The 27,465-nt window shown below is 40.1% G+C and overlaps 1 protein-coding gene across 2 annotated transcripts; it reads right to left on the bottom strand.

Moving 5' to 3' along the window:
* Positions 1 to 1,197: 1,197 nt before the first annotated feature.
* gna12a (guanine nucleotide binding protein (G protein) alpha 12a) lies at positions 1,198 to 23,858 on the bottom strand. Of its 2 annotated transcripts, XM_067499130.1 has the most exons (6): positions 23,048 to 23,857; positions 17,394 to 17,612; positions 7,187 to 7,237; positions 6,889 to 7,089; positions 6,361 to 6,567; positions 1,198 to 4,209 (listed from the first exon to the last, which is right to left on the bottom strand). In XM_067499130.1, exons 1-6 carry the CDS (start codon positions 23,363 to 23,365, stop codon positions 4,048 to 4,050), a joined length of 1,158 nt encoding a protein of 385 aa, XP_067355231.1. In that variant the 5' UTR covers positions 23,366 to 23,857; the 3' UTR covers positions 1,198 to 4,047. The 2 variants fall into 2 exon arrangements, with proteins under 2 accessions (XP_067355231.1, XP_067355233.1); XM_067499132.1 differs by lacking the exon at positions 17,394 to 17,612 and having other exon boundaries at positions 23,048 to 23,858.
* Positions 23,859 to 27,465: the final 3,607 nt, after the last annotated feature.

Genomic DNA, 27,465 nt, shown 5'->3' with positions numbered 1-27,465 from the left:
TATACGCTGAGTGAGCTCCATTTAGCAGCTCCTCTTCTCTGAGGATGCTGGTGATTTGCACGCTGGCTCATTGTTACGCTGTCCTGACTGGACTGAACCATACGTAATGTTATTAGTAACAGTTGCGCTTCTGTTGAATATTTGTGCTCAGCTATTGAACTGCTCTGCTTGGCTGTGTTTGCAGTGACAATAGCATGTATAGTTCAACAAAAAAAAAAACACACACACGTCTAAGTGCATCTTGAGGAAAAATATGCTGCGTCTCCCTGCTTCAACAAAGACCACTGGGGATATATTTTCCTGCTCCCTGCTCCCCCCCTCATCTCCTTTGTGCTCTACTTCAGGAGGCTGGTTTGGGTTTCTCTGATGTATATGTGTGTGTATATTTGTGTGTGTGTGTGGGGGGTGTGTGTGGACATTTTGGGATCAGTACAGGAAGTGGGCTAAACAGAGGAAACATGACCTCCTCTCCCTCCTCCCTCCCTCTATGCTCTTACTTTTTCTTGTATTCCCTCTTCCTCCCTTTGTCTGTCCCTCCCCCAGACTGTGTCTACCTATTCACTGGGTCATTTGTTGTGTCTCTTTCAGTTACTGTCACACATTTTGCAGTCTGTCTGTCTGTGTGTGTGTGTAAACCTTAAATCACATTCTGCTCACTTCCTGTGTAAATAAATCTATGTTAACCACTGATTTCTGAAACAACACTCAAACGCTGCTCAAGTTTTTCCTGGGCTCCCTCCCTCTCTCCAGAGATTTACAGCCTGTTATGTATCAGAGCTCCTCTGATTAAAAGCCAAAGCAAAGGTCAGACGCTGCTGGGTAACGGAGATGTTGTCCAACTTCGGCTTTTACTCTTACGCCAAGCTCTTGCTGATGAGCTTCTTATCACATTATGTGGACGGAGAGCCTCCGGTAAGCCTCCGGGCTGCACATCAGTATAACGTTACTTACCAGGAGCCTCTACTCTACTTTCTCGCTTTCCAAATTTCCATAAATACTAATTAAACTGCCTCAGTCTCTCTTCATGAACTCAATCTACTTTTAAACTTCTCTGCCATCTCCTCCGTTTCACCCTCTCTTGCTAATCTCTCTACCACTTTTCACTTTCCAGCTCAGAAGGTCTTGACCTCTTGCTTGGCCACATACACTATCAAATACACACAGACTCCCACACTGAGAAAATAAAGAAACAGCATGTCAGCAAAAGGCAGTGTATTTCACCACAGAGCACAGAGCCAAGGCACTGGGAAACAAAAAAACAGCAGCACAAGAACTCCATCTTTTCATCCCGCTCGCCTTTCAAAGTCTGCCGTTTGTTTATTTGTTTTATTCGCCTTTTTTTTTTTCCTCTCCCTCTTTCCCCCAGACATTTTCCTTTTTGGTCGTCTTATCTCAGACACATCCAGTGCAATTACAAGAAAAATGTTTGTGAGTGTGGAAAAGGTAGGTTAGTTAACGACAAATGTTACAGCAACATTACAGTTACAGTGATACTGTTAGACAGAGTGGTGTTTGTAAGGGAAATTTTACACAGTGTCAGTCAAATACTTTTTCTATGTACAGGAAGTATAAACATGCACAGGAGGGCCGTACAGTATGTCACTCTGAACACACACAAACACAGTTTACAGAGTCTGATACAGTATTGTAATAATGACCAGTGAAGTGCTCACAAGCTCCTCCTGAGGCCCTCAGGGAGGGAGCAGCCCAGCTGTGTCCCACTGCTGCACCTCGAAACACACACCAGGCAGATGTTGGAAGTGAAACCAACATTTTCCTGAAATACAATTAACTAGATTTTTAGGACACATGCTTTAAAGGATAACTTCCGTCGTCGTCTAACTTTGTTGTATTTTGAACCATTCCCATGCAGACACCGTTGCCTCAGTCAATCTGCAAAAGCAGAACAATCAGTCAGATTCTAAAAGGCTTCGTCGACCGATCGCGTGACCCTGTGTGTTGAGGCAACTCAATGTTTGTAAGGGGAAGGTTGAAAAAAACGGTTAAGAAAATGACTGAAGTGATCTTTTAAACCTGCACTAAGTGATTTCTCTGGTACTTGGGTGCATCAAGCTGTAAACGTGCCACTGACATAGTATCACTTATAGTGCTGATACTGGAAACGTGTTAGCAAACAGGTATTTACAGTATTCTTCTTTTAGCTCTGTTTTAAGTTCTCCACCAGCTCCTGAGAAAGTTTTTGGCTATTTAGCTGCTAAATTCCCCACTCATTTCACCGGCTAGCTGCGAACTGTGCTTTTAAAGCACCGTGAATGCCTTGTGCTCGCAAAATAAAGATGAAGGCCGTTAAACCGAAACAATGGTCTGAAAAATGCTTAGTTCTGTAGAGCTAAAGGGGGACTGCAGAGTCCCTGTGGGGTTTCTCTCTATGGCCAACCCCTTTTATTTTACACACAGAAAATGACTAGCGCACCATTAAAATGTCAGAAAATGGTCAACACATTTGTAAATGTCGACGTCCCCAAAGCCTTATGTTCTCACGTTTAATTCCAGAGATGTAATTAAGACAAATCCTGCACATTCCCAAACCTAAGTCTCTAACCAACAAATTATTGTCTAAACTTTCAAACTGCCAATTTGTCAATCAAAATTTGATTTCAGCACTAGACCTAAGGTTAAACTGACAGACTTTAGAAGTATTCTTCTCTATTGCATTTACATATTTATGAAAAAAATACACTCAGAGACATAGAAAATACCCAACATTGTGGAGAAAATAACCTCACTGTGATATTATCATTTGCATGTGTTTTTGCTTAGTTCGCCTTTTCGGTCACTTGTTTTGATGCTTTGTGTCAGTCGTCCTGCTAGACCACTCTGACTGCCACAGAAGTCCAAAAATGGCCGCCAGAAACACGCAAATAAGGTCATATACAGTTCAACCCTGTCTTTTTCCTTCCGTTCCTATCCTCATTCAAAGGACAAAAGACCAGGAACAAGCAGTGTAACCTTACCCTAAGGTCGTCTCGTAAAAGGGACACTTATAATTTGCCTCAGGTTAAGTCTAGGCTATTGTGGTGAATGTACTGGGAAAGTGGTGGAAAATAGCAGATAGAGATGAACCGTAATTCATGCCAGACCAAGATCTGTGTGTTTCCGTGTGCGTGTATTTCTTTAAGAAGACTCCCTAATTTGACTGTCTAGTGTTTCTGCTGGAGAGGGAGGAGACGGACAATGTGTCTATTGTGCTGAGCGGAGAGGGAAAAAGAAAAAAATGAAAGACTTATCTGCAGCTGTTTGCCTCTTGTACGGCGTGACGATGAGATGGGGAGAATAAACAAGAGCAACAAGGGAGGAAAGATGAAGATAGCGAGAACGACGGTGCAGGAGAGAACAGGGGGCATGAGACAGATTTGTCTCTTTCCTCCGTTAAAGTTCACTGACAGAAACACTTGTGCAACCTTATCACACAACACAGCATATGACCAGTACAGCCCAAACCCACACCGCCCTCTCTCTGTCACGTGCACATTAGGATAAGGAATTCTTCAGCTCGCTGCACACTTTATTTCATCCTAATTCTTTATTTCCTCTCTCTTTCCCTCCTGCTTTTTGCTCACAGGGCCTTATCCCGCTACATTTTATACGCCAGCAGTCTGACTTGGTTTAGTGACAAGGCTTGTCATCATTCAATTGTACAACTGAGAAAAAAAAACACTTTCAGTGCTCATGGTATGTCGTTGGTGCTTTTCCTTTTTTCTACATTTGTTTACCTGGATATTAAAGTAAGAACACTTGAGTGCTACAAGAAGGAGAAGGTGAAAGTCTTTCTAGTGTACACACATTTTTACAGGTTAAATGTCTTGTTGACCCTCACAGTTTCCACAGAGGCCAACAGGTCCGGAGTGATTTCATGGCTCCACAGGTTCAGAGTTCAGTCAGATCCACTCTTTGGGTCAATCGACTGTTCCACAGGTCAGTGTTAATATGCACTCACTGGTTGTAGTGTCAGAGCAAGGCAGGCATTCGCGTCCGTCCTCCAGGCCTGAATTCATGGTGTCCCTGCTCTAGTTTCACAGTTTACAGTCACTGCAGCATGATATCTTTAAGGTTTTCCTGCAGGATGGTGTCCTTGACGGCATGGAAGACGAAGCGGATATTTTCCGTGTCCACCGCCGTTGTGAAGTGGTGAAAAAGCGGCTTCCCTCGGTTTCTCCTCTTACGACTGAATGACTGGACCAGGAATGCCTGGAAGGAGCAGAGCAAGGACACTCAATCATCTGGGTTTCAGTTACCCAGATTAATTCTCTAATGACCCAATGTCTTCAGTGTCATGTAACTCCCTATGAGCCTGATCCCTGCTTGAGATCTTCTGACAGGGCCCCACTAATGGATCCACAATCTCAGCTTCACTCACTGAAGGAGCCTGGTCTTTTGCTGTCCAGGTTCCCCAGCAGTGGAAGGCAAACTGCAGTGTCCATTAAATCTCTTCTTATACCTACTGTTTATTGCACGGCCTTTTCTAAACCAATACTTCTTGTAAGTGTTTTGAAAATTGACTGCATTGTGTTTTGGACTTTAAGGTATTAATTTTAATATTTTTTATGCTTTGTTTTTACTATAATACACTTGGGGTTCGAAATATGTTATATAAATAATAAAATATTATTAAATACGTGAGAAACCTGATTTCTGTAATCAGGGACTAGATAAACCTGACTTCCTTAGCTTTATTGTTCCTGGAGAAAGCTGATTTTTTTGGCCATGAATATTTTTAGAACCAGGTTTCTAATCAGGTTTTACATATTAACACACAGTGATCAAGTGGACCAGGATCAGAACAGAAACTGAAAAATGTTGCTTAGTCACTGTCATGTAACTAAGCAATGAGCAGTATAGATGAGAAATGCCATCAATGACATAAATGCAAAGAAATTACATAGAAAACAAAGTAATTCAGAGCTTGTTAAGAATTTAACATTGTTTCTAAAACTATAAATTCACAAAAGAATGGAAAATGTTCAGCGTTTCCAAGAAGGAAGTTGCTCCAGTTTGCTCCAACAAAACATCCAGAATGTTATAACCTACTGTAAGTAATGTTATTTTTTATCATTAATGTTATATCTTTTGTACTTTGTGTTTGTACATAAGAGTAAATATTGTATACACAGTGTATGTAAGACTTAGAGCCTGCACACGGTGACTTGTGCTCGTTGTGCTCATTGTGTTGGTTGTGTGACCAGACCTGTGAGACCACATGGAACATCAGTGGTCATGGCTTCTCCTGCGCTGATTGGCCTTTGCTGGTAGTTTGATAGCACACTTATGTCTCAAGGACGGCCACGTCCACAAGTTGTGCTGACAATCGTCTTTTGACCAAAATGTTCATTCTTATTCATATATATTCATATATATATATATATATATATATATATATATATATATATATATATATATATATATTTTTTTTTGCTGTTTCACTTCTTTGCACTTGACAAATTGGTCTTTCTGGCATCTGAGGAGATGCTTTGTCAGCAGTTGGCATACGTAGGGGACCTAAAGCTCCAGTGATTCAGGAAGAGCTCTGGATTTTATGAAGCTGTGTATGGTTTTACGCCAAAGCTGCAGGAATAAACTCCAGGTTTAAGGTAATACATCTCACACGGTTACAGTGAGCTGTTCAATAAATATTGAACTGCAGACAGATGATAGAGAAGCAGACTAATCACTGAAAATATGTCCTGTTGCTACTTTTATTAGACCCTATCTTTCAATAAATTACACAGGCATACAGAGTCACTTTTCATGATGCTGTGTGGCTGATCAATAATACCGATTAAATCCTGTAATGAGTGAAGCTCTGCCTGTTTACACTGCAGTAATCTTAAACTATTTTTTTGCATTATTGTGGCACATTTGGCATTTTTCCTGTGAAAGCACAGGATGTTCATACTTGCTAATGTTGATGTAATAATGTTATAATATCCTTTTAACCTGTGCAGCAGGCAAACAGCCTTTATGCTAATGTTAATTGTGTAAGGGGACTTGCTTGGTTTTAAGTGGAACCCACAAACAGACCATTTCTTATTAATTGTTGAGCTGTGGCTATAGTTTGGTTAAGTATTATCCTGCTAGCTGCCCGAGGTCACAGATGTGTGTTGAAGTTGATGTGTGGTTTCAAAAAAAGTTATGCAACACAAGATTATTCGCTGCATACAAATTCACCTCTTCACCACTTGAGGGCATTTGCATAATGCCCTGAAAGTATGTGGATGAAAGCATACTGTTCATGTATATGGGAGGAAAATAAGGAAAAATAACAAAGAAATTAATTCAAATCTGAGAACTGAAGCCTCTAAACACTGACAGTAAAACCTGAGCGTGTATATGTGTGTTTACCTGCACGTCCTCTAGCCTGCGTGGGTCTCCTCGGAACTCTGGGAAATTCTTGTGTATGTCCACCCTGCGAATCTTTTCCACCAGCAGGTCTGTTTTGTTGAGAAAAAGGATGATGGACACGTTGAGGAAGAGCTTGTTGTTGACGATTGTCTCGAAGATGTTCATACTCTCCACTAAACGGTTTGTCCTTCGATCCTCCATTAGGACCTGGAATCACACACACACACACAGAGACACCACTTTAGTTTTTTTTCCAGGTTTTATCTCTGCACCAATTAAGGATTCAGTCAACATCATATGACCATTGACTTGAACTGAAGCCATCCACGACTGAGGTAACCAACTTTCCAACCACAAAGAGAGCTTTGTGTATCTCTCAGATTTCGATGCTTCTTGTCCATTTTCTCATTCTAAAAGTCCAGAGAAGAATGATCTGACTGTGTGACTATAGGTTAGTCACACAGTCAGATCATTGTTCTCTGGACTTTTAGAAAGCCAGAAGTGTGTGTATGAGTGCTTGAATGGTACCTGGTCATATTCGGATGACGACACCATGAAGAGTATCGATGTGATCCCATCGAAACACTGAAACCACTTCTGCCTCTGAGACCTCTGCCCTCCGACATCCACCATCTTGAAAGGAATCTTCTTGATGACAAAGTCGTGCTCGACGATGCCCTTCGTCGCCTTCCTCGCAAACAATATGTCCTGCTTGCTTGGGATATAGTTCTGGAAAAAAAAGGGGGGAGAGAAACATTTTTTTTAAAGCAGCTGAATAAGGTGAAGAAATGCAGGGGGAAGATAAGATTAAACTAGTGTGACTCACCAGTTGTCCAATGCGGTCCAAGTTGTCCAAGAAGTATTTGACTGACTCACTCTGCAGATAGGAAGAGAAAACAATCTATTACGGATGTGAAATGAAACCGAGTCATCTCAATACGCATTTGCAAAACTTACTTGCCACCAAAGAATCAACACATAATCTGATTATTACAACAGTCAAATTTCTATTTCTTTCATTTCTAGTTATTAATTACCATTTCTTAGAAGAAGTGTGGTTACTGATTTAATAAAACAGAAATCGATGCACGAAGGACAAAACTCATGTGACCAACCATAATCACATCAATCCTATTATATCTCTGTAACATCTTAATCTGCTATTAGTGCAGCTACTTTTATGGACAGGCTGTGTCCTGTAAGTAAAACTAGACCATGCACTGAAGTGACTGTCCCGTTAACTGGATCATTGTGTTTAAACACAATATGTCCAGTTTGGAAAAGGTAGCTTGTAGTTAGAAACCCACATAGGATTATCACTCAACTCTGCCGGTTCTGGGAGCTCTATGCAGTGTTAAATTTAGACCTTTATGACTTTAAACATTCACGAGCTGAAAACTCCACCTTTATCAACCTGGTTTTCAGCCTTCGCCACCAGCAGAGAGCGAACACACAGATGTCCACAAACGCAGTTTCAAATAAGCAATGAGTTTGCTCCTCACACATAAGAGCTATTACCACTAACACATATATGAACATGAATTGAGAGTTTGAGAGCTGCTGATAAAGGTGTGTGTTCTGTGTGAGATGGAGAGTGGACATGTAACTTGTAAAATAAATTTCTTCTGCTCCGTGACGTGAACCCAGGAGTAAAAATATAATCATTACAATCCAACGACACCATTGTGTGTCATGATTTTACCTCTTGCCTTTTTTTTAAACCACCTTAATCCAACTGGAACGGACTTGGTTCATTTGTTTAGATCCTTCAAGATACAATCTGTGCCTGCTCTGTTCTTGTGGTAAAATATATGCATAAATGGGTTGATGGGTTTTTTTTATTTTTAACATCTGGTTTGATGTACTTTCTCTAAATCTTTTTTTGTTGTCGTTTGCTTGTTTTCTGTTTAACGTCCTCATCCTACCTGAGGACTGGAGAAATAAAATTTGCCTTTTATTTAAAATCTGACACATTTACATACTTTACAATTAAAATGTGTCATTTAGTAGATGCTTTTATCCAAAGCGAATTACAAGTAAAGTACATACCAGGGGGAACTTAGGGTGTCTTGCCCATGGACTTAAACAAGTGGCCAGGGAGTTGAACCACTGACCCAGTCGTTCATGGATGACTGTCCAATTAACTGAGTTACAGCTGCCCCAATACATTTCTAATGTGATAACGTACGGAACACGTCATAAACTGCCGTGATGTATTCTTTTCTATTTTGTTAATGTCTTTTTCCCCCACTTCGGGTCAGCAAACAAGTTGTAAACACAATATGGATATATCACCACCTTTGAGCTGACGTGGAACATTTTTTGTTAAGCAGTTGCTCACTTCCAGCTGTTATGGAGAAACACTATCATTTATTTATTAGTGTTTCAGGCTAAGGGTAAGTCTAATATTAACTCTCTGTTATCTCTGACTTTAACTGTTTGGTGCACATGTGTGTGTGTGTGTGTGTTTGTGTTGCAGTAAACAGCACCACAACACACTATTACAGACATAAGTGTGATTGAAAACAGTAACCGCTCTTTGAAGCTGAGGGATCCATCAAATTCATCAGTACAAACAGCCTCTGTCACATTGTTTTCACATTGTCATTTGAAACATCGTTATGATAAAATTATTGATTATAGCCACTTCAAAGCATCAGTAGACTTCACTTCATTTCCGTACAGCAGGAAAATCAATTAGCTAACTCCTAAAAGTTGACGTGTCATCCATCACAGTGAACATCAACTCTGCATTTAGTCATTCTTGCCAAAGCGGCACTCACATTGTTGAGTAGCAATGTGGTTTAAGTGCAGGCTGATTTTCACTGCAACGGATTACACGGATCAAAAAGGTTTTAAGAGGCAGCTAATTGATTTTCATACTGTACTGAAATGATTGGAAACCAGCGGGTGCCTGGAACAGAGATAAAAGTACTTCAGTTTTCAAAAACATTGCAGCGTGATTTGAAAAATGGTTTGCTGTGGTGTCTAGTATATACCGACTGTAACTGGGCTGAAATTAAATACACACAGCACACAATATTCAAGTTGGGCTTCTACGACCATTTAAGAATTCTTACTAAAGTTGAATTTCTAAACTTGAAATAGTTTAAAGCCAAGTTAAAATGATATTTTTCCCCTCGGTGTTGCTCTTAAACACACACACAAACACATTAAACAGGAAACAGCTGTGTGTGTGAAAACAGTGGGAATAGACTTGGGGGAGGGAGGGATTAGGGAGGCAGACAGAACCAAGTTACACTCATTTTAGTGGCCACAGACACACACGGAAACGTTTCCAGGCTTTTCATATATTTTGTGTCTGACTAAACAGAATCTGTAAAACCTCATACGGATGTTAAATTCATCACAACCGCAACTTGTAACAACCAGGAAACGTGACCCCCTCTGTGAGGGTGAGATGTGACCCTGTGACCTCGCTGCTGACCTACAGTGTCACAGCAATAGGAAACACAAAGCTGGACGCTGTGATTGGTTCAGCAGGACATAAAGAGGAGGAGGGGCTGGTCAGAGGCAAAATGAGGGAGTGGGGAATTCCCAGAGATGAAGGGATACACAAACACAGACAGAGAGTCACACACACACACACACAGACACACACACACACACACACACACCATTTCCACAGACGCTTCAACTGCCATCAGCAGAAATAAAATAGCCTGATCATTCATGCAGCAGAAGCATCAAACTAAATATTAAAATAAATTCATTTTATTAGGCCAAGGATGACTTTCAGTGCCATGTAATACTGATTCATATATAGTAAAACTGTAAAATATAGCTGTGTGTGTGTGTGTGTATGTTGTGTCTGAATGTGTATGTGTGGTTGAGTTAGCCAGGAGGAATGTCTCCATTCATGGCTTGTATGGGCAGATTAGAGGCTTTATTACCGCAAAGACTTGAATAAGCTCACATTCTGCTGTGTGTGTGTCTGTGTGTTGCCACAGGTATATGTCTCACTTGCTGTGTGTGTGGCAGGGTGTGCCAATATTGTTTAACCACTGCAGTTCTTTCCTTGAAAAGGGTTACTCACTCACAGTGTGAATATACGGAGGGATAATCTAACTAATTATTAATTAGTAAATTAACTAATTAACTAATTATTAATTAGTTTGGGGTTACTGATTAATCGCTTTGTCAATAAGATGCCAAAAATGAGAACATGCTCAGCAAAGAGTACAAAGCGGTATCTTCTCTGACCTTTTCTCCAGTCAAATATTCAGACGTACTCAATTTACAATGATATAAGATGCACAGTAACACATTTCTTAAAAATGTAAAAATGTACTTAAAAAGCACATTTTGATTTATGACTATCAATCTAGGAGTTGTAGTTAACTTCCATTCCCTAAAATTATTAACATTAAAATGAAATCAAATTTGTAGCTCTTTAAAAGTTTTTAAATGTCATGGGCAAGATTTTAAAATTATATAATACTATTTAATATTATTTGTATAACTTAACACTATTATTGAATGATCAGGTACTTAATTAATGAACTAATGGTTTAATTTATTGGCCATTTTGGGGAAGTGCACTGGAAACACAAAAACTGACACATTATCCTTTTGTAAATTTCATATGCAGCTATTATTTACACATACATGGAAGTGCTGAGAGAAAAGACAGGATATCACAACACCAAACTCAGACACAGGGATTTACAGGAAGTCAAGTTAAACCATGAAGTCTAACTCTTTGCTGACAGCACCAGCAGCAGAACGACTTCCTGGTTGGAATCTCATCTGCCCACTCACATTTGGTCTGTGTGTGTGTGTGTGTGTGTATTTTACCATTTAGCATCCTTACACTTCTGCTCCCTACAGTCCAGTTTAAACTCGTACTCAAAGGCTATCTGTGCTGCTGCTGAAGACAACAGCAGCCATTTAGCATCACAGCATGATCTACAGCCTTGTTTTTGTCGAGCAAAAGAGGGGTGGGGTGTTTCTATCCTATATCAAACTATGTGTTATCTGGGTGTGGTGGGAACACAGCAAACCCTGCAAGTAAACAAACTTCTGGTTTGTTTTATTTTCATCTACTCTCCTGTTTTTTGTCTCTGCCTCAGCCTCCCCATGTTCTTCCTTACTTTTCACTTTCTGTGTTGTTCTCATCAGACTTTTTAGTCTCTCCCTGTCCTCGCTTTCGCCGTCTGTCTGCCCATGGCCCCGCTCCAGCAGTGCCTGGGAAAAGCTGACTGCGTCATCCCCAGAAAAGCCTCTCAGAGAGTGGCGAGAGGAACAAGGAGGTGGAGAACATCTAACTCAGCACTTTCACTTCACAGTAGACATTTTGTTTTTTCTGATTGTGAAAAACGAAGGATGGTGATACTCAAACATTTTTCTTATTGTAAATGTAATGTATTGCAAATGTCAGGTGACAATGACGGGTGTGACAACTTTTGAAAACAGGATAAATCATTTTCAGCAAACTGGAGAAAATTAGTGGCAGATTGTGCATTTGTGGGGACTATTTTCAGCAACAGAGCCATAAGGGAATTTCTGTATGTGTTTTCTTTTTATTTTTAGGTTTTATTCTCATACAGAAGAATGTGGCAATTCTGACTATGTCTCACACAATCTTTAAACTTAGTACTTTTTTCTAGAGATTCAGGAAGCTTGACTCTAATAAAGTTGTACCAAGGGAAAAAAATGAAGCCTCCTTCAGTTTTCCAAGTAAAGTCATGTTTTACATAAATCCCCACACAAAATTAAACATAGAAAGTTGCCCCTGGGTTGGCTGTTATGGCCACCAGCTGCATAAAGATTTACTTTCTACACACCGGCAAACGAAACAGCTGCCTGCTCATTGCAGCTGAACTACATATTGTTTGTTTACATATTTGTGGCTTTGGCATGCTTAAGATTTAGCGTGTGTTCATGCAGGAAACATGAAAAAAAAATTGAAGAATTGTTTATGTTTAAGGAAATTCATGAAGTATAACGGTTGGTTAGGAGCTCTGAATTTGCCAGGATAAAACAGCCACCTATCCATGCAAAAAAAACAACACTCATCCGCAGCAAATATTAATAATATTTAATTATTTGCAAAAATTTCAGGGTTTTCTAGGGCGCTGGTTATAGAAACGGACTCTTTCTCACTGGCTGATCAGTCACGGAAACACCAATTATGAAAGGTAATTCAAGTGCCGAGTCAGATTCCTACTTTTTAATGTAAGGTTGGGTAACTAGTGAATGTGTCAGTCTTCACCATCACTCCACCTTCCGTTATCTGTCATATTGCTCATATTCCTATTAATCTTAACCACTGCTGCAAAAGAAAACCACTGCAGATGAATAGTTGTAGTTTGTTGGCCAACAAACTGCCTTAGTTGATCCTTACACAGTTAGATACTAACGGAGTTGTTATTGAAATATCATTTAGACTTTAGACTTGCAGACAACTGCATGAAGCCCATACATCTTTAGGAAGCCTGTACTGCTCGTCGCACCATCTGATGTTTTGCTCAAGTAACGTTTCCCAAACAACAGAGGTAGCGAGACCAACATCAGCATGACTCACTAGTCAGAAACGCCGCGAGTAAAAATAACAAGCAGGTCAAAAAAGACAAACATTTCTCTTTAATACACATATTAGTGAGTATTTATACTATCTATGTGTATGTGCGACTGACTCAAAAAGAACTGCTGTAGCCCATGTGCAACATGGCTCAGCAGTGTGTTTTATTAACCTTTGGACACATTCAGGACACAGAGGAAGTATTCATATCAGGCTTTGGACACTCTTATTCAATTTCATTATTGCTCCTTTGCATGAGATTTGCTGACAATAAGTAAACTACAGATTATCCCCAGACTTCTCCATTAAGCCAGAATGATGTCTGCAGGCCTGTGCGGCTGTTAGCATACTACAGATAAGACAAGGCAGTCTGACCCAAAGACATTGCGCGCGCACGCACACACACAAACATACAGAGTATGTTAAGTGGGATGGAGACGGAAGTGGTTTCTGTCTGACTCCAGATTTGTTTTGTCACTGATAAATGTGTAACAAGGTAAAAGGCCAAACTTGCTCTGAACAGACGGTATAGCTGCTGTGTCGCTTCCAATAAAGTACAAATAAAGCTGCCAGAGCCAATACAAAGTGCAGTGACAACAACAACAGCTGGTGATGCCGAGGCTGTGAGACATTCGCCATGTCGACAATGTGGTTTGTGATCATTCACGACATTCTGTGGAACCGTTTAGTGTCATTAACTGCCTGTCTGGCCCTTCACAGCATATCTGTTGACACTTAAAGAACCAAGTGGTTCTCTAGCCTTCTGAGGCTCACAAATTGTTCTTTAAACCACAGTAAGTGGCTGCTAGACATGTGGGGAAAACGAAAATAATAGTCTAGGTAGAGGTGGTCAGTAAAAAGAGTTTGTGGTACTCTTTCTTCAATCAGACAAAACCCGTGCATACCTGAATAGGAAGTAGGCGAATTAGAAGGCAGAGCAACTGAATAAAAACATGCATCATTTAGGTTGTAATATATATTACTTTACCTCTCGGTAAGCCTTTTGATACAACCTTCTTCTCTTTTTTCAAAGGAATGTTTTTTGACCATTTACATAATTCACTAAAGTTATTTGTTGTCTTATAATACGCTTGATTTATAATTGTGAATTAGAAAAAGACACAATAGACAAGCTCTCATCTCCCCGCCAACACAATATTAGCTTGTCACAGTTAACACAAAATTGTTACATGTCAACATGAAATTGTCTTTTTGTTCTGTTTAAATAACAGGACACATGCTGGCAGCTCTGTGAAGCAATACTTAATATCACAACACACTTTTAGGAATCAGGCTAGCTCGTCATTATAATGCTGTACCAAATATGCACTAAATACAAAGTTAAAGTAGTAAACTAGTTTGACAAGTATGTTTTTTTTTTTTTTACCAATTCTATGCCCATCCATGGCCTAGGGGCTGCAATATTTTACTGGATATGTGAAACTTTGACCGGCTGACCTTTGACCAACTGGGTGACCTGTAAAGTCACTGGCGAAAAATGAACTCTGCAAAATAAGAGATGAATCTAAACTACATTATGTAACTTCTTTGAATATTTCAAAACTTTTCCTATCATGAAGTCAGACTTATAGACCATATGAATTGCTGACAAATGTGCCAATCATTTTTTTTTCTCTTTGCTATTTAAAACTGAAATTCCTTAAAGCACAGTGCTCTAATCCACACAGCTGCATGTATGTAGGAGATAGTGACTAGAGGAAAGATTTTCATTGTTATTAATTAATTAGCAAATGAATGTGCGTCATGACTACGCTATATATAAGAATTTTGAAAAAGATTATTGGAGTTATTATGCAGATGTGTTGGGTGAGTTATTTGTACATAGATATACAAATAGTCATGAAAACTTAATCACGAGTGCCCTACTAGCCATATTGGCCTTGTGTATTATTGCTAGTATGGTATGTGGCAAATCAAGTGCCAGAACAATTGTTTTTCACCTGGAGTGGCAGAAGTACTTGCACAGGCCCTGTATCTAGAACATGGAGGAGTGTAACAGATGGTACCAGATTGTGGCGTAGTAGGGAGAGGAAGGGTTGGGCAGAGCAGTGTGGATTGATTTGGAGCCTCATGCTAGGGGCAGCTTAAGTTACATATTGTAGCTCAAAGAAAAGCTCCATCAGAAAAAGCATTGGAATCACCACCATACCTTTCCCTCCTTTGACTGGCAGCAAAACACGTTGTGACTGTGATGTATATTAATGAATATTTTTTTAATATTCATGGTTTTTTACCTGCAAGTACCTAAAATTTTCAAAAATGTGCTTTGCATCCACTCTGGCATTTAGAAAAGTAAATGTGCCATTTTATAAAGCTCTTTAAAAATACCTTGTGGCATTTTCAAGTAAAACAGTTTTAGTTTCCACCTGTTTAATGTGACAAGTTATACAATTTTTTTTAAAAAGACAAAAAAAATAAATAAATAAAATTCACCCTTCCTCATGCACACAGCCCACTGCATTTCATCGGTGTGTGTTTAATATATTAGAGTTAAAAGTAAAATGAATTACACTGCGATCTATGAGTCGTTTCAGATTGTGTTCGGAGCAGTGTAGCGTGGCAGATGAAACTCCACAGGGCCCTGTTTTATCGGCTCCATTTCCAGTCAAGAGAAAAATAATTACATCTTTGGAAAGTCTCCAAACAATAAAAGGATAGAGGTAGGTTACACAGAAAAACAATAAATACTTCCACAGGCTTCACTCATTGCAGTACTCTATTAAAGTGACTACTTTTGCTTTTATAGTTGACATTTAAAAATATTTCTGATATTATCCAGTTACCATTTCTGATGAATGGAGCATGACAGTGATTATTAGCTGACAGTGAAAGCTGATAAATCTGGTACAATAAAGATATCTACTGCTCTAGACTACTGACATCACTGAAGTGATGGAAAACTGAAAAACAGCCACAGTGGAAGGTATGTTACTGAGGGTTATTTTTGGCCATTATTCTGAAAGTTGACAGTGATAAGAATGGTTTTTGAGGAATGATCGGTAAGAAAGGTTCACAGCTGCTTTCCGTGACAGAACGTACTCACTGTGTTAATGCATAAAAGGAAGTTTTGCATCTTCACACTGATAAACAAGTGACATCACAGGTCACTCATCGTGTCCTTTTTGCTGCTGTGACACAGTAAATGTGAAGCATCAAGTCAGACAGTGTGTAATCTATGACTAAACATGAGTCTGGTTCAAAGAATAAACCGGAGGCTGTTTTTTAAAGCAGATAGTCATGGGAGGATTTACCATAAGCGATATGCTTTGGAATGGTTTATCGAAAGTATGAATGCGTTTGGAGCATCAGATATCTTATTAAAGTCATTCCCAGCCTGATCAAAATTGGCTTCTGCTAACGTATTACTGGCAAATGTATTTTTTTTCAGACTTCAGATGGATGGAAGGACTTATGTAAGCAAACGGTAATAAATCATGGTTTGTATTGGTCAAATATAAAAGAAATGTTGGGAACCATCATGAGTAATTTGAGACATTATTATGGAAGTTTTGATTTTACGACTTTAACATTAATCTGTAACATTTGTGTTATAAACTATCATAAAGGGTTTAGCACCCATCTACATACTCATCAAATTACTCATCAAATTTATTCTTCATCGACTCACCGGCTACAAGAAAATAATAAAAATGACACTTTGGCTATAAACAAATATAGTAATAGTATAAATGTTAAAGACACAATTAGACACAAAAAGTGATGCTGGTATTTTTGCAAACACCAAGCACATGTAACTTCTTCTTCTCTATACTGACCTTAATTGTGTAAAATTTGAAAGATTTAGCTTTTCAGCTTGTAAGGAACCTTTAATATTTTCCTATGTTGCTTCCCTTTTACAGTGGCCGCCATGTTCTGCTGCCATGTTTCCACTGTAGCCCATAGGGGACAAACCAAACATTGGCTTTGGAGAAGGCGCTTCAAATCGTGGTCCTCTATCCCGCTTGTTTTCCATATTTTCCAAATATCCCTGCATTACCCACTGCGTATCCCCTGGATCAGGTGTGTTCACTCAAGATTCAGACACTTGACAACTAGTTGCTGAACACACTTGATCCAGGTAATCAGCAGTGGATAGAGCACTAGCTGGCTTGTTGGATAACGACAGAGCCTTGAGGACCAGGCTTGAGAACCCCTGGTCCAGAGAGAGACTGAATTAACAAAAGTATAGCTATTATGTACAGTATCCATCACTTGACACATTGCTACTGGATGCGGTCGTAGACACTGACACGGCAGCTTAAGGGTAACATTGTTCTGTCATGCTGGATAAGAGACGAGTGGTTACGCTCTACACCCTCACCGCTAGATGCCACTAAAGCTTAAACGCTGTCCCTTTAAATAACATTCAGTTTAAAATGACAGGTGGAGTTACTGAAGTGAAGCTCCAACATGCCTGTGCAGGTACAGTGAATGACAATATGTTCAGGAATGTCCTTAAACTACTCACCAGCTGGAATTCAGAGCGGCGAATGTAGGCCTCCTGTATGCCGGCATCAGCCCAGAGACCGCTCAGCGCCATCACATACAGCTGAAACTCGCTGGGCTCAACCCCCGATGCGCCCGAACGTCCCTCCCACGACATCACCAGCATTCCCTGCTTCTCATTCTCACAGCACTGCCAGCTGATACCGAGCTTGTCCCGGGCATCCACCAGCACACGCATGCCCTGCAGAAACACACAGGCAGTACATGTACGAGCCTGAATATGGAGGAACTCGTTTTTCTCCTGCCAGCAGTATTGTACAAACATTTTATGACCACACAGATGGGGGGCCGCATTCATCCTGGATGCACTTCTTTCAGGGAAAAACACAGACTCTAGCGTTCCTGGTAAACACACAGTACATTTAAAAGTGAAGCACATGTGTCAGGTTGCCACACACACTCAGACACATGCATGTGTGGTTGCTGGTGGTTTTCTGAAGGGAACCATGTGGGCTATCTGTGTGGGAGGTCTTCTCCAGCATCATCAAACTAACCACCACACAGAGAGACATATATTTAATGATTTGTATCTCTTACTTCTTTTCTATTTCTTTTTTTAATCCAACCTCTCTTTCCAACCATTCAGTGTCAACAACTCCTGATGTTTTGGGCAGGAAATGTAGTTAAAGTGATACTTCTTAATTGTCCAACTACTGTTTTTAGCCTAATTTATTCCATATGTTTTTTCTTTCTTATGCTGTATCATTTCTTTCCAAATCTACTGTATTACTACACTGAAAAAGAGTGTTTTTGTTTGATTGCATACCTCACTGATTGCAGAGACACCAGCAGCAAACGATATCAGTGAAGTTCAAAAGTGTATCAGGGGCCACAATAGGTTAAGAGATGTGTGTTTGCGTGTGTGTGTGTGTGTGTGTGTCTGTCAATGAGTCATAATTCAATGCTCAAGTCAAGTCGAGTTTATTTGTAGAGCTTAATCTGACATTCAACAGGCCCTTTATGCTCACAACATCAACAGTCTCTGACCTAGCTTGACTTTATCTCTGCAAAAAAAAGAGGAAAATCCTTCTAAAAGGCAAGGAACAATATCTGGAAAAAAGCCACAGGCAAGGAAATTCAAAACAAGATCCTCCTTCAAAGGTGGATGGGTCTTCAATAGGAGGTGTGGGTGTAAAAGGAACAAAACCAATCTCACCACTGAGGTTAGTGTGTCCGTTTGTGGTGTGTGAGCATGTGTGTGCAGTCATAGTGGGGTACCCCTTTGTGACTCAGTCTTATGGTGTGTCATTAAGTCTGATGCTTCACTTACAACTGTTTTTTAAGAACTGATTGTTTTTAGGAACGAGTAAGACGCACGACAACCTAAACGGCTCAGGAACTCCCAGACTGGTGTGTGACGCAAAGACACACATGCAGCCATAATCTGACACACATGCAAAATTAACACCAGCTTGTTGGCGGTGACAGACACTGTGAGTATTGAGTCACATCCAGTCATGACTGCTGTCTTTGTAATGTTTTTTTTTTCCCAATCATCAATTTACTAATCTGTGCATTAGTAACATAATCCTCAATATTCTTGTCTGTGTCTCTTTGTGCTATGGCTGCATGTTTGTCTGGCTCGATATTTTCCAGTTAGTGATCCAGCACGTGTGCTTGTCTGTCCCGCTAGCAGTATGCTGTATCTGGGTTCATGGCATGAATCTTTCTAGTTTAACAAAGCAAATACACAAGTGTATTAACCAGGTTGATCAGGTTTAGCTGATTTCAAAACTCCAAACAGCCAGGGAATTCCACTTTTTTGCCCCTATTTGGAAGTGATACCTGAGGTTCCCTTTCCTTCTGTTATATGAGCAGATAATATTTTCATCAGGGTGTTTGGATGATTCTTGTCATCTTAGGTGCATATGCTAGGCAGGAATTCACATTCATTAAGGTAAATTTGTTACTGGTAAATAGATAATTTACTGACCCAAAAAAACCATGGAAGTCCTATCGAAGTGGTAGCATTGCAGATTCATAGGCAGGATAGGTTCTTTAACTTTTGTCCATTTGTTCTCATTAAAGTAAAATTGCTCAACTCATGCATTAATCCTAGTTCACCACTGGTATTTTAACATTGCTGACTTCGAGAAGACTAACATGCAAAAGTCTGACTTCTGAAGTCTGAAAGTTTTGATTTTATGTGAAGCACTAGGTGAGGCCTGCCCTCCAGTACGTAGAACGCATCCTCTCACAGGATGCGGCCTTTAAACAGAAACGCAGTTTCTGTATATAAAATGTCCTAAAAACATTTCTGTTACACAAGGTGCAAAGGTTGTTGTCAATAAGAACCGGGAAGATAAACCCTCATTTCCCCATTTATCCACTTCACATAGCTCAGGGTTCTCAAACTCCAAGCCTAGTTGGCTGCAGCCCTGCTAGTTTTCCAGCTATCCCTGCACTACCCACTACTGATCACCTGGATGAGTTCTGTTCAATCAATCAGACCTTGACCGCAACCTCACCTTAGTTTAATTCCAAACATGAAGGGCAAAAGGATGGGAAACACTATTCAAATGGAAAATCACCGAAAGGCAGACTCTGAACTTGTTTTATGCGTCATTGACCATCAGTAATAGACCACATGGAGCTAGGAAAATATGAAAAGCTGATGTCTGAGCTGACAAATTCTCAGGTATAATGTGGCAAGTGAATTATTAGTAGTTACCTAAAGTACGTACCTGTCTGGAAGTGTCAATGCTACTGTATGTTGCATTCATCACTAGTTTGCAACTTCGCAGTCTCTCCCTTCCTGTATTGTCAAATGGTAAATGTTCTGCACTTATATAGTGCTTTTCTACCTATTGGCACTCAAAGCACTTTACACTGCTTCTTATTCACCCATGCACGCTCACAATCACACACACACTCACACTGCTATGCAGCTGGCCAACACTCACAGGGAGAAACTAAGTTGGGGTTCAGTGTCTTGCTCAAGGACACTTCGACGTGTGACCAGAGGAGCCGGGGATCGAACCAACAACTGGGGGGATTAGTGGACCTCCTGCGCCACAGTCGCAGGTATCAATTCTGACCACCCCATGAACTGTACTGCCCTTCTCCTCTAACACGATGCTTACTTCTGAGCCCACACAGGCCACAGCCCCCCCAGACAGAACAACATACAAGGAGGCTACAGCATCTGTAACAAACAAGATAAAACTATGAAGAAGCTGCACATTTGACAAGAAAACTGTTTTGCCGGCTTTGGACATGGTCCATCACTAACAGGGTTTGGTCAAATATTTGACAGGTAAACCAGCCCTTGACCAATAAAATACAGGCTAAAAAATGAGTGGATGCTTAAGAGTGAAATTCTGCAGATACGTGGAATTACATGATGCGTTAGACTGCGACCTGCATTTTTTTACTTGTTTGAACTTATGAGAACTAAGTGATTTCTCTTTGACAACCATTATACTGGAGATAGGTTTGTTTCTAAAGATATAATTATATATGTTACTGAGATTCAAGGAAAGGGACCACACCTGACCTCCACTTCCTATGTTTTCTTTTTAGAAGCCTAACTATGCCACACACCTGTGTGTTCTCTTCCAGTTGTAGCCCTCCTTCCTCTCCACTTTCTTTTCTGTCTCCTTCATTAGAAACTAGTGAAGGGGGTGTGTTCCTCTGCACCTTGCAAGTAATTCTAATCCTCCACTTATGCCCCAACCCACAGGCAATAGAATGTTCAGGTAAAGATTACCAGATCTCAGCCCTTTTGTGGTGCTTTACTGGAGGAATTTAATTGTGTATGGTTGCTTACTACAACAGAGTACTGTCTCTTCACTTCTAAACCTATAGTTGCCCTTAAAGCGGTTAAAGTCATTTTAACGATTTCAAATAGTAGTGGCAATAATAATAAATTGATAGGTTGACATACTGGATAGCCTTCCTACCAGACCAGTCATTACTAACTCATGGTTTGCGGCCATGAAGGCCATCAAGGCAGCATATTTTTATTTTACATTCCGTCAGGGTCTTATGGTTTTAAAACAAACTGACAAATCTGTTTGAGTTTTGGCAAAATGTGAGTTAAATAATGCACAAGACAATAAAAGCATATATCTCTGTTTGATGAAATGGTGCTGCCATGAATGAGTCTGAAAATATCTCTGTAGCAGAAACTAATTAGCAAGAATTCTGATAACAGAGAATTGTTTAAGTCCTAAGAAAGAATCCCAACAACTCATCAACTGTGAGAATCTGATGTTTCTCTCCGACTTGTGTGATTAGGAACTAAATACAAAAAAGGGAAAAACCGGATCTTTGGATTATAATCAATTAGTGATGGTTTTAATTTTATCTTTACTATTTTTTGGCTTAACAATCACTTGTTACAGCTTCTCCAATGTAAAAACATTCTAATGTTTTTATTTCCCCGACATGAAACGGAACGTTATTGACGTGTTTCTGTCACATGTCGACTTGGGTTTAATGAACCTGATCTTATGACATGTTATTGGCTAAATGATTACTGCATGAATTGGAAAACTACATTAATATCCCTCCAGAATAATCATCAATGAAACATTCCAGTTAGTTGCAATCCTAATAGTCATGTTGTGTCTTTATGCTGTTCCTAAATACAGGTTGAGGTTTCTGTATATTAAAGACTGGGTGGGTCAAGGAATGAGAGGCACTTGGCATCATGTTAGTTTTTCGGCAAGAACCTTAAGTTGGATGGTTGTTTGTGAATATGTGGACAGCCTAGGCACAAATGACCCGTGACAGGACACGCTACCACTGCATGCTGGTATTCAGCGAAAGGTATTGTACTGTGGCTCGGCTGTGCTGAAGTACAGGCTCTTATCATCCTTGTCTGGGCTGTGTGGCACTCAGGGCGGATGTGCTCATCCCTTGGGAATAGTCTGGTATTGTTAGTTGGTGAAGGAGGCCCAGCCATGACAGCAAACAAAGGGAAAGCACAGACACACACTTCAGGATAAAAATATGCACTATGTCAACACTCTGTGTGTGTGTGTGTGTGTGTGTGTGTGTGTGTGTGTGTGTGTGTGTGTGTGTGTGTGTGTGTCTTTGAGTGTGGATGGGAGAGCCACAATTGTGGGTTGAACACAGTAAAAATAAGGCTGCAGCTAACAATTACCTCCATTGTAAATTAACCAGCCATTTATTTCCTTCATTAGTTGATAATCATTTTGTCCATAAAATGTCAGAAAACCATGAAAAACGCCCAACATCATTTCTCAGGGCTGAAGCCGATATCTACTTGTTTGCTTGATTGTCTGAAAAACTGTTCAAAAACTCAAAATATATTCATGATATTCACAATGAATCAATAGTGAAATGTGTTGCTGGGCAACTTTTGTCAGACTAATTGACTCATTTCAGCTCTGGTCAAATTTCCAAAAACCTATTGATTAATTGACTATCAACTCTAGTCATTGTCTCCAGTTTCTCACAGCGCCCTACGTTTAAATGTCGGTTTTAATACTTGACATGTTCACAAAAGTTCAAACAAAATCAACTAAATTAAAAAACCCAGCATGCAGTGACAGCAGAGAATATAAATAAGTATAAACTTGGGAATGAAAACTGTGAAGTTTGCCTGAAGGCCACAAGCTGTTCATTTCCCATCAAACGTTTCTTTACCTTCAGTATATTCTCATAGATCGTGTCCCGGAAATCCAGCATCGCTTTCTGATCAAACTCTTGGCCGTTAATGATGCGCATCTGTTTGAGGAATGTGGACTTTCCGCTCTCTCCGGCCCCGAGCAAAAGGATCTTCACCAGCCGACGGACGGCTCTCCTCTCCCGGGCGAGCATCGCGTCTATTTCCCGGCTTCGGCGCCGCGCCTCCCGCTCCTGCGCCGCGTCCCTCTCGCGGCTCCTGTTCTTGCTCCCGCCCGGGTCCCGGCTGGCCTCGGCCGGGAGCAGGCAGCGGCTCAGGGTGCGGACCACTCCCGACATTGCTCTGTCGTGGGAAAAGTTCACCGAAACTTGAGTGGGAAAATGTTCATTATAGGCTGTGACCTCTGGGATGAAAATGGCCCAGTCCGGTTACATTCACTTGATAAACATGAGGTTTCCAGCGGGTTATTAAATAAAGTCTACATTTAGATTTAGAGGGTGACGGCGTTATCTAGCCTCCTACCGGCAGACAATCCGTGTCCATCTTGGTTAGAGCGGACCATCAAAGTCAATTCACTTAAAAAAAGAAGAGACACAGACACTGAAAATGTCCAAAAAAGTCCAAATGTTTGAAATCGTCCTGGGCAGAAAGTGTAACTTAAAGCTGTTTGGAAGTCGGTGTAACAAAAAAACAAAAAAACAGGCTACAGATAATGGGAGGACTTCCACAGTGGAACAGGACAGAAACTACACAAACTAGTCCCGAGGTTTGAGAAGTTGGGCTGCGGAGAGAGAGCAGCTCCTCCGGGCGGCGGTGGGACGGCCAATGGTGGCTGAGGCGCCGGGGAACTACCGGCGCTCACCTACAGGGGGCGTCACTTTGCACAACAAGCAACGGAGGTTTCCTACAAGAAGACACGCCATCAGAAATTAAAGTGAAAGTTCAAATGTTTGCTTGAGAAAGAACTGTGATACTAGGAAAAATGCCACTCGAAATTCTCTGCTTAAATTGAAGTGCTCTAAAAGTTACTGAATTAAAATATGAGAACTACCCCGCTAAGAAAACACTGTAACACTACTGAATTTGATGACCTTGGTGCCATTAATGTACAAGTCCATTTCAGATTAGTTTGAAAGAAAGGTTGTAGTAAGTAAGTAATTAAAAAAAAAAAGTCTTAATTTAAGTTAACCAAGTTGGTAACCATTTTAAGTACTGACAATTAATCCATAATAATACATTTAGCTAGAGTTTAAAAAAAATCTTCATCTGCAAAGTACATTTTTGTCCTCTGAACTACCGGGGGTTGGAAGAACCCCCAAAACGGAAATACTCAGATAACGCAAACGTCTTGCAAAACTGTACTGAAGCACCATACAAAGAATATAAATTAAAAGCTCACCTGCCATTACCTGACCAAATGTAAGTCAGCTTAAATTTCGGTCAGGAGAGTAACACTTTGTTATCTTAAAATGAGTTTCAATTATGAATTATCCCTGTTGCTTAATTAGAAAGTGCAAAAGCAGCTCAAATAAAAGCCTTGCATTTGTTGCAATTTGAACAGACCACTGCAGCAGAGTCATAATCCCAACGGACCGAAAACAAAAAATTAAAAACACAGTCAGACCAGCTGATGCTAGCTAGCAGCTGGCTGCTCTAACTCTAGCTAGCAATCTATTATGTTGTGCTCTGGTTAATTTAAAATTACAAACCTCCACCGTTCACTGGTAAATACTACTAGTTGTTAATGATCCTACTATCCTATTACGCAAGTTAACATGAAATTAAAGAGTTCACCAAGGAGGCTACACAACCAATCATCATATAACCATTGTGTTTCAATGATTTAGATTTTACATCAACCAAAGTCATAGACACAAATTCCGATTAATAAAATATTGCCAACATGTTCAATAAAGAAAAATCCCTTTATAAGACAACTCATAATTTTAATACTCTCATAGTAGTTGCATCATTAACGGAGTAAAGTTAGTTCAAAGAAGGACATAAGCATGAAGGCAGTTTTAAGCTTTTGATTTCACTGGTTTTAAAATCACAATCCTAAATGTGGTAACAAATTAAAAACCTCTTGAAACCATAAACTTTTGAAAACTGCCACCATGTTCTTGTCCTTTTTTTGGAGTGACCTATATGTAAATCATATGGGTTAAATGCCCTGCCAGTGGATTCCCTGTAGTCATATTAAATATTATACAAACAAATATCCACCACATCCACTATTCATCCACTATTTTTAGTAGAAATATCCAAATCCTAATGTGGAGAGGTGGAACCTGACAAGTCAGAGAGACTTTATTCCTATCTGCAGGCTTTTGAGCAAGCCTCACCAGTCAAATCAACCAGAGTGTTTCAAAGATTTCCTCCTGACTGGTAGGGTTTGTAAGTTCTTCCTGTAGTTTTTGTAATTTCACAACACAACCAATACTTGAGGGCAGAGTGTGAGATGGTGGAGCAGAGCCGGGAGAGGCAAGAAGAGTTGATTGATTTCAAGTCTCCTACTACCACTAGCTTGTTTCCCTAAAGTTGAATATTGTAGATTTAATGTGTGGAAAAACTATATCTGGCAGAAAATTAAAAAAATCGCTTGTTCTTGCAGGCCACTTTCTCTGTTGAGAGAGGGTCTTCCGAGTCTGACATAAATTGATTCCTTGATGCCTCGTTCACATACATACAGTTTAATGTGCAGTATTATACTGTCCTGTCACATACTAATTTATAACATTTGCATGTTGGTGCCTGATATGGATTTAATTCTATGTTCTGTAAATAATGTAAAATATTTGTTGTTATTGCACAGGGTTTGTTTCCCTCCAGTCATGGTCCGTGGTGAAAAAAATGACAGGTTGTGTCCCTGTCCCAGGAAAGCTTGGCATTGCCAATCTTTTCTGCAGCCTAGCTGTCAGTTGTAGTCTCAGACTCGCTGTTTATAGAACAATTTCCCCTCAACTAACACAATATCAAATTGATGGCATCCTAAACAAGAAAAGCCCAACTTCACCCCCTGTCAAGTTGCATTGATGAGACAAAGCAAACTAAACTCCAGCATCTGCAGTATATAAAATAACTTTAGTGTTTGGAGATGTGGGAGAAGCAATTAGTTAGTAACTTAAAACTTTATTTTCTATGTTTATCTTGTTGCTTCTGTATATAGAACATGTGAAATGTTTATTTGTACTTTGTTTCGTTATTGTAACATGTCCACCTCTTGTGTCTGTTATCGGTGGCCAGCCGTTATAAATGTCCCCCCATTTATTCACTCAAGGTTATGATAGTTTTGTCCTTATTTGGAGGCTAGAACTTTGTTTTGCTTTTAAGTATGCAGTATTGAAAGTTTTACTTAACATTTGTTGACCTCTTTTATAGGGCTCAAATTGTTAGTATCTAAGATGTCTTTGTATTTGTTTGCATTTGGGGCTAAATAAAAACCCACACATTGAAATTTATTCCTGTGACAGCTGCTCAGTCCCTGACGTTGACATCCATTGCAAACACAAGTTGGTTTGTGGTTGCGTTCGACGGTGTTCGTGTACGAACTTGTGTGACTGAAGGCGTTCTTTCTAAAAAAAAAATAAAAAAAAGATGGCACAACTCAGTGAAACTATCTCTGTTAAATAGAGGTTAAATAGAGTAGTTAAAAGGCAGAATTAAAATCGGCAGACTCCATTTCTCTCCAACCTGGTCCCTCGACCAGTTTTCCTTTTATCTTCACAATTTCTTCAAAGTTTCTGTCCTGCCAAATAAGCCAAACTGTATTGCTCATGCCTGTATAAGCCAGTCTGTGGCCCTGGGAAACTTAAGCTTCTCACTCAGCCAGGCCAACAGGAGGCCCTCCGATCAAAAACATCCCTGCCAGAGAAACATGAGTCTGTTTGAGGCTAATAAGCCCCAGTTTAAGGGCCAGTTTCTCTACAAGAGTAAGCTACCTAACACATGCCAGTTGGGTCTGCAGACCTCGAGTACTCCAGCAGACTTTCTTTCTGCCCACCAACTGTTTGCTGTTACCAAGATGGTGCCTGTGAGCCAAAGGAAGTGGAACCAGCAGAAACCAGCCAGCTGAACGGAGCTGCAGATACCGAGGTGGACGAATCTGAGAAGAAGCGAGGGGCACCCAAGAGAATCCACTTGGAAGATATTCATGCTGAGCAATGCTAACTAATCAAGTAACTAATGCAAGATCAGAGGATGTCAGTCCATCAGTGTTCTCAGTCAGTGTTGCAATTTTATTTCATTTTTATTTTAATTAGACTTACATTCTCACTGAAACACCGACCAATAGGATATATATTCTCCTTCTGCCTCAGCTTTTGTCATTACTGTGTTCTTCTACCAATTTGTGATATTATAAAAAAACAGTAATGAATTTAAAGTTATGAGACCAGTAAAGACGGTAAATGTATTAAGCTTAAGTACATTTAAACAT

The sequence above is a fragment of the Channa argus genome, chromosome 3, assembly GCF_033026475.1.
Source record: "Channa argus isolate prfri chromosome 3, Channa argus male v1.0, whole genome shotgun sequence".
Lineage (NCBI taxonomy): Eukaryota > Metazoa > Chordata > Actinopteri > Anabantiformes > Channidae > Channa > Channa argus.
The sequence above is the reverse complement of the archived record's forward strand: the minus strand, read 5'-3'. Positions and strand labels throughout refer to the sequence as shown.

Coding starts and splice junctions, on each gene's coding strand:
- gna12a (XM_067499130.1), bottom strand. CDS start 23,365: ATGTCGGGAGTGGTCCGCACCCTGAGCCGCTGCCTGCTCCCGGCCGAG. Junction 7,090..7,186: donor TGGACCGCATTGGACAACTG/GTGAGTCACACT, acceptor TTTTTTTTCCAG/AACTATATCCCAAGCAAGCA. Junction 4,210..6,360: donor GCAGGCTAGAGGACGTGCAG/GTAAACACACAT, acceptor TGCTCCTTCCAG/GCATTCCTGGTCCAGTCATT.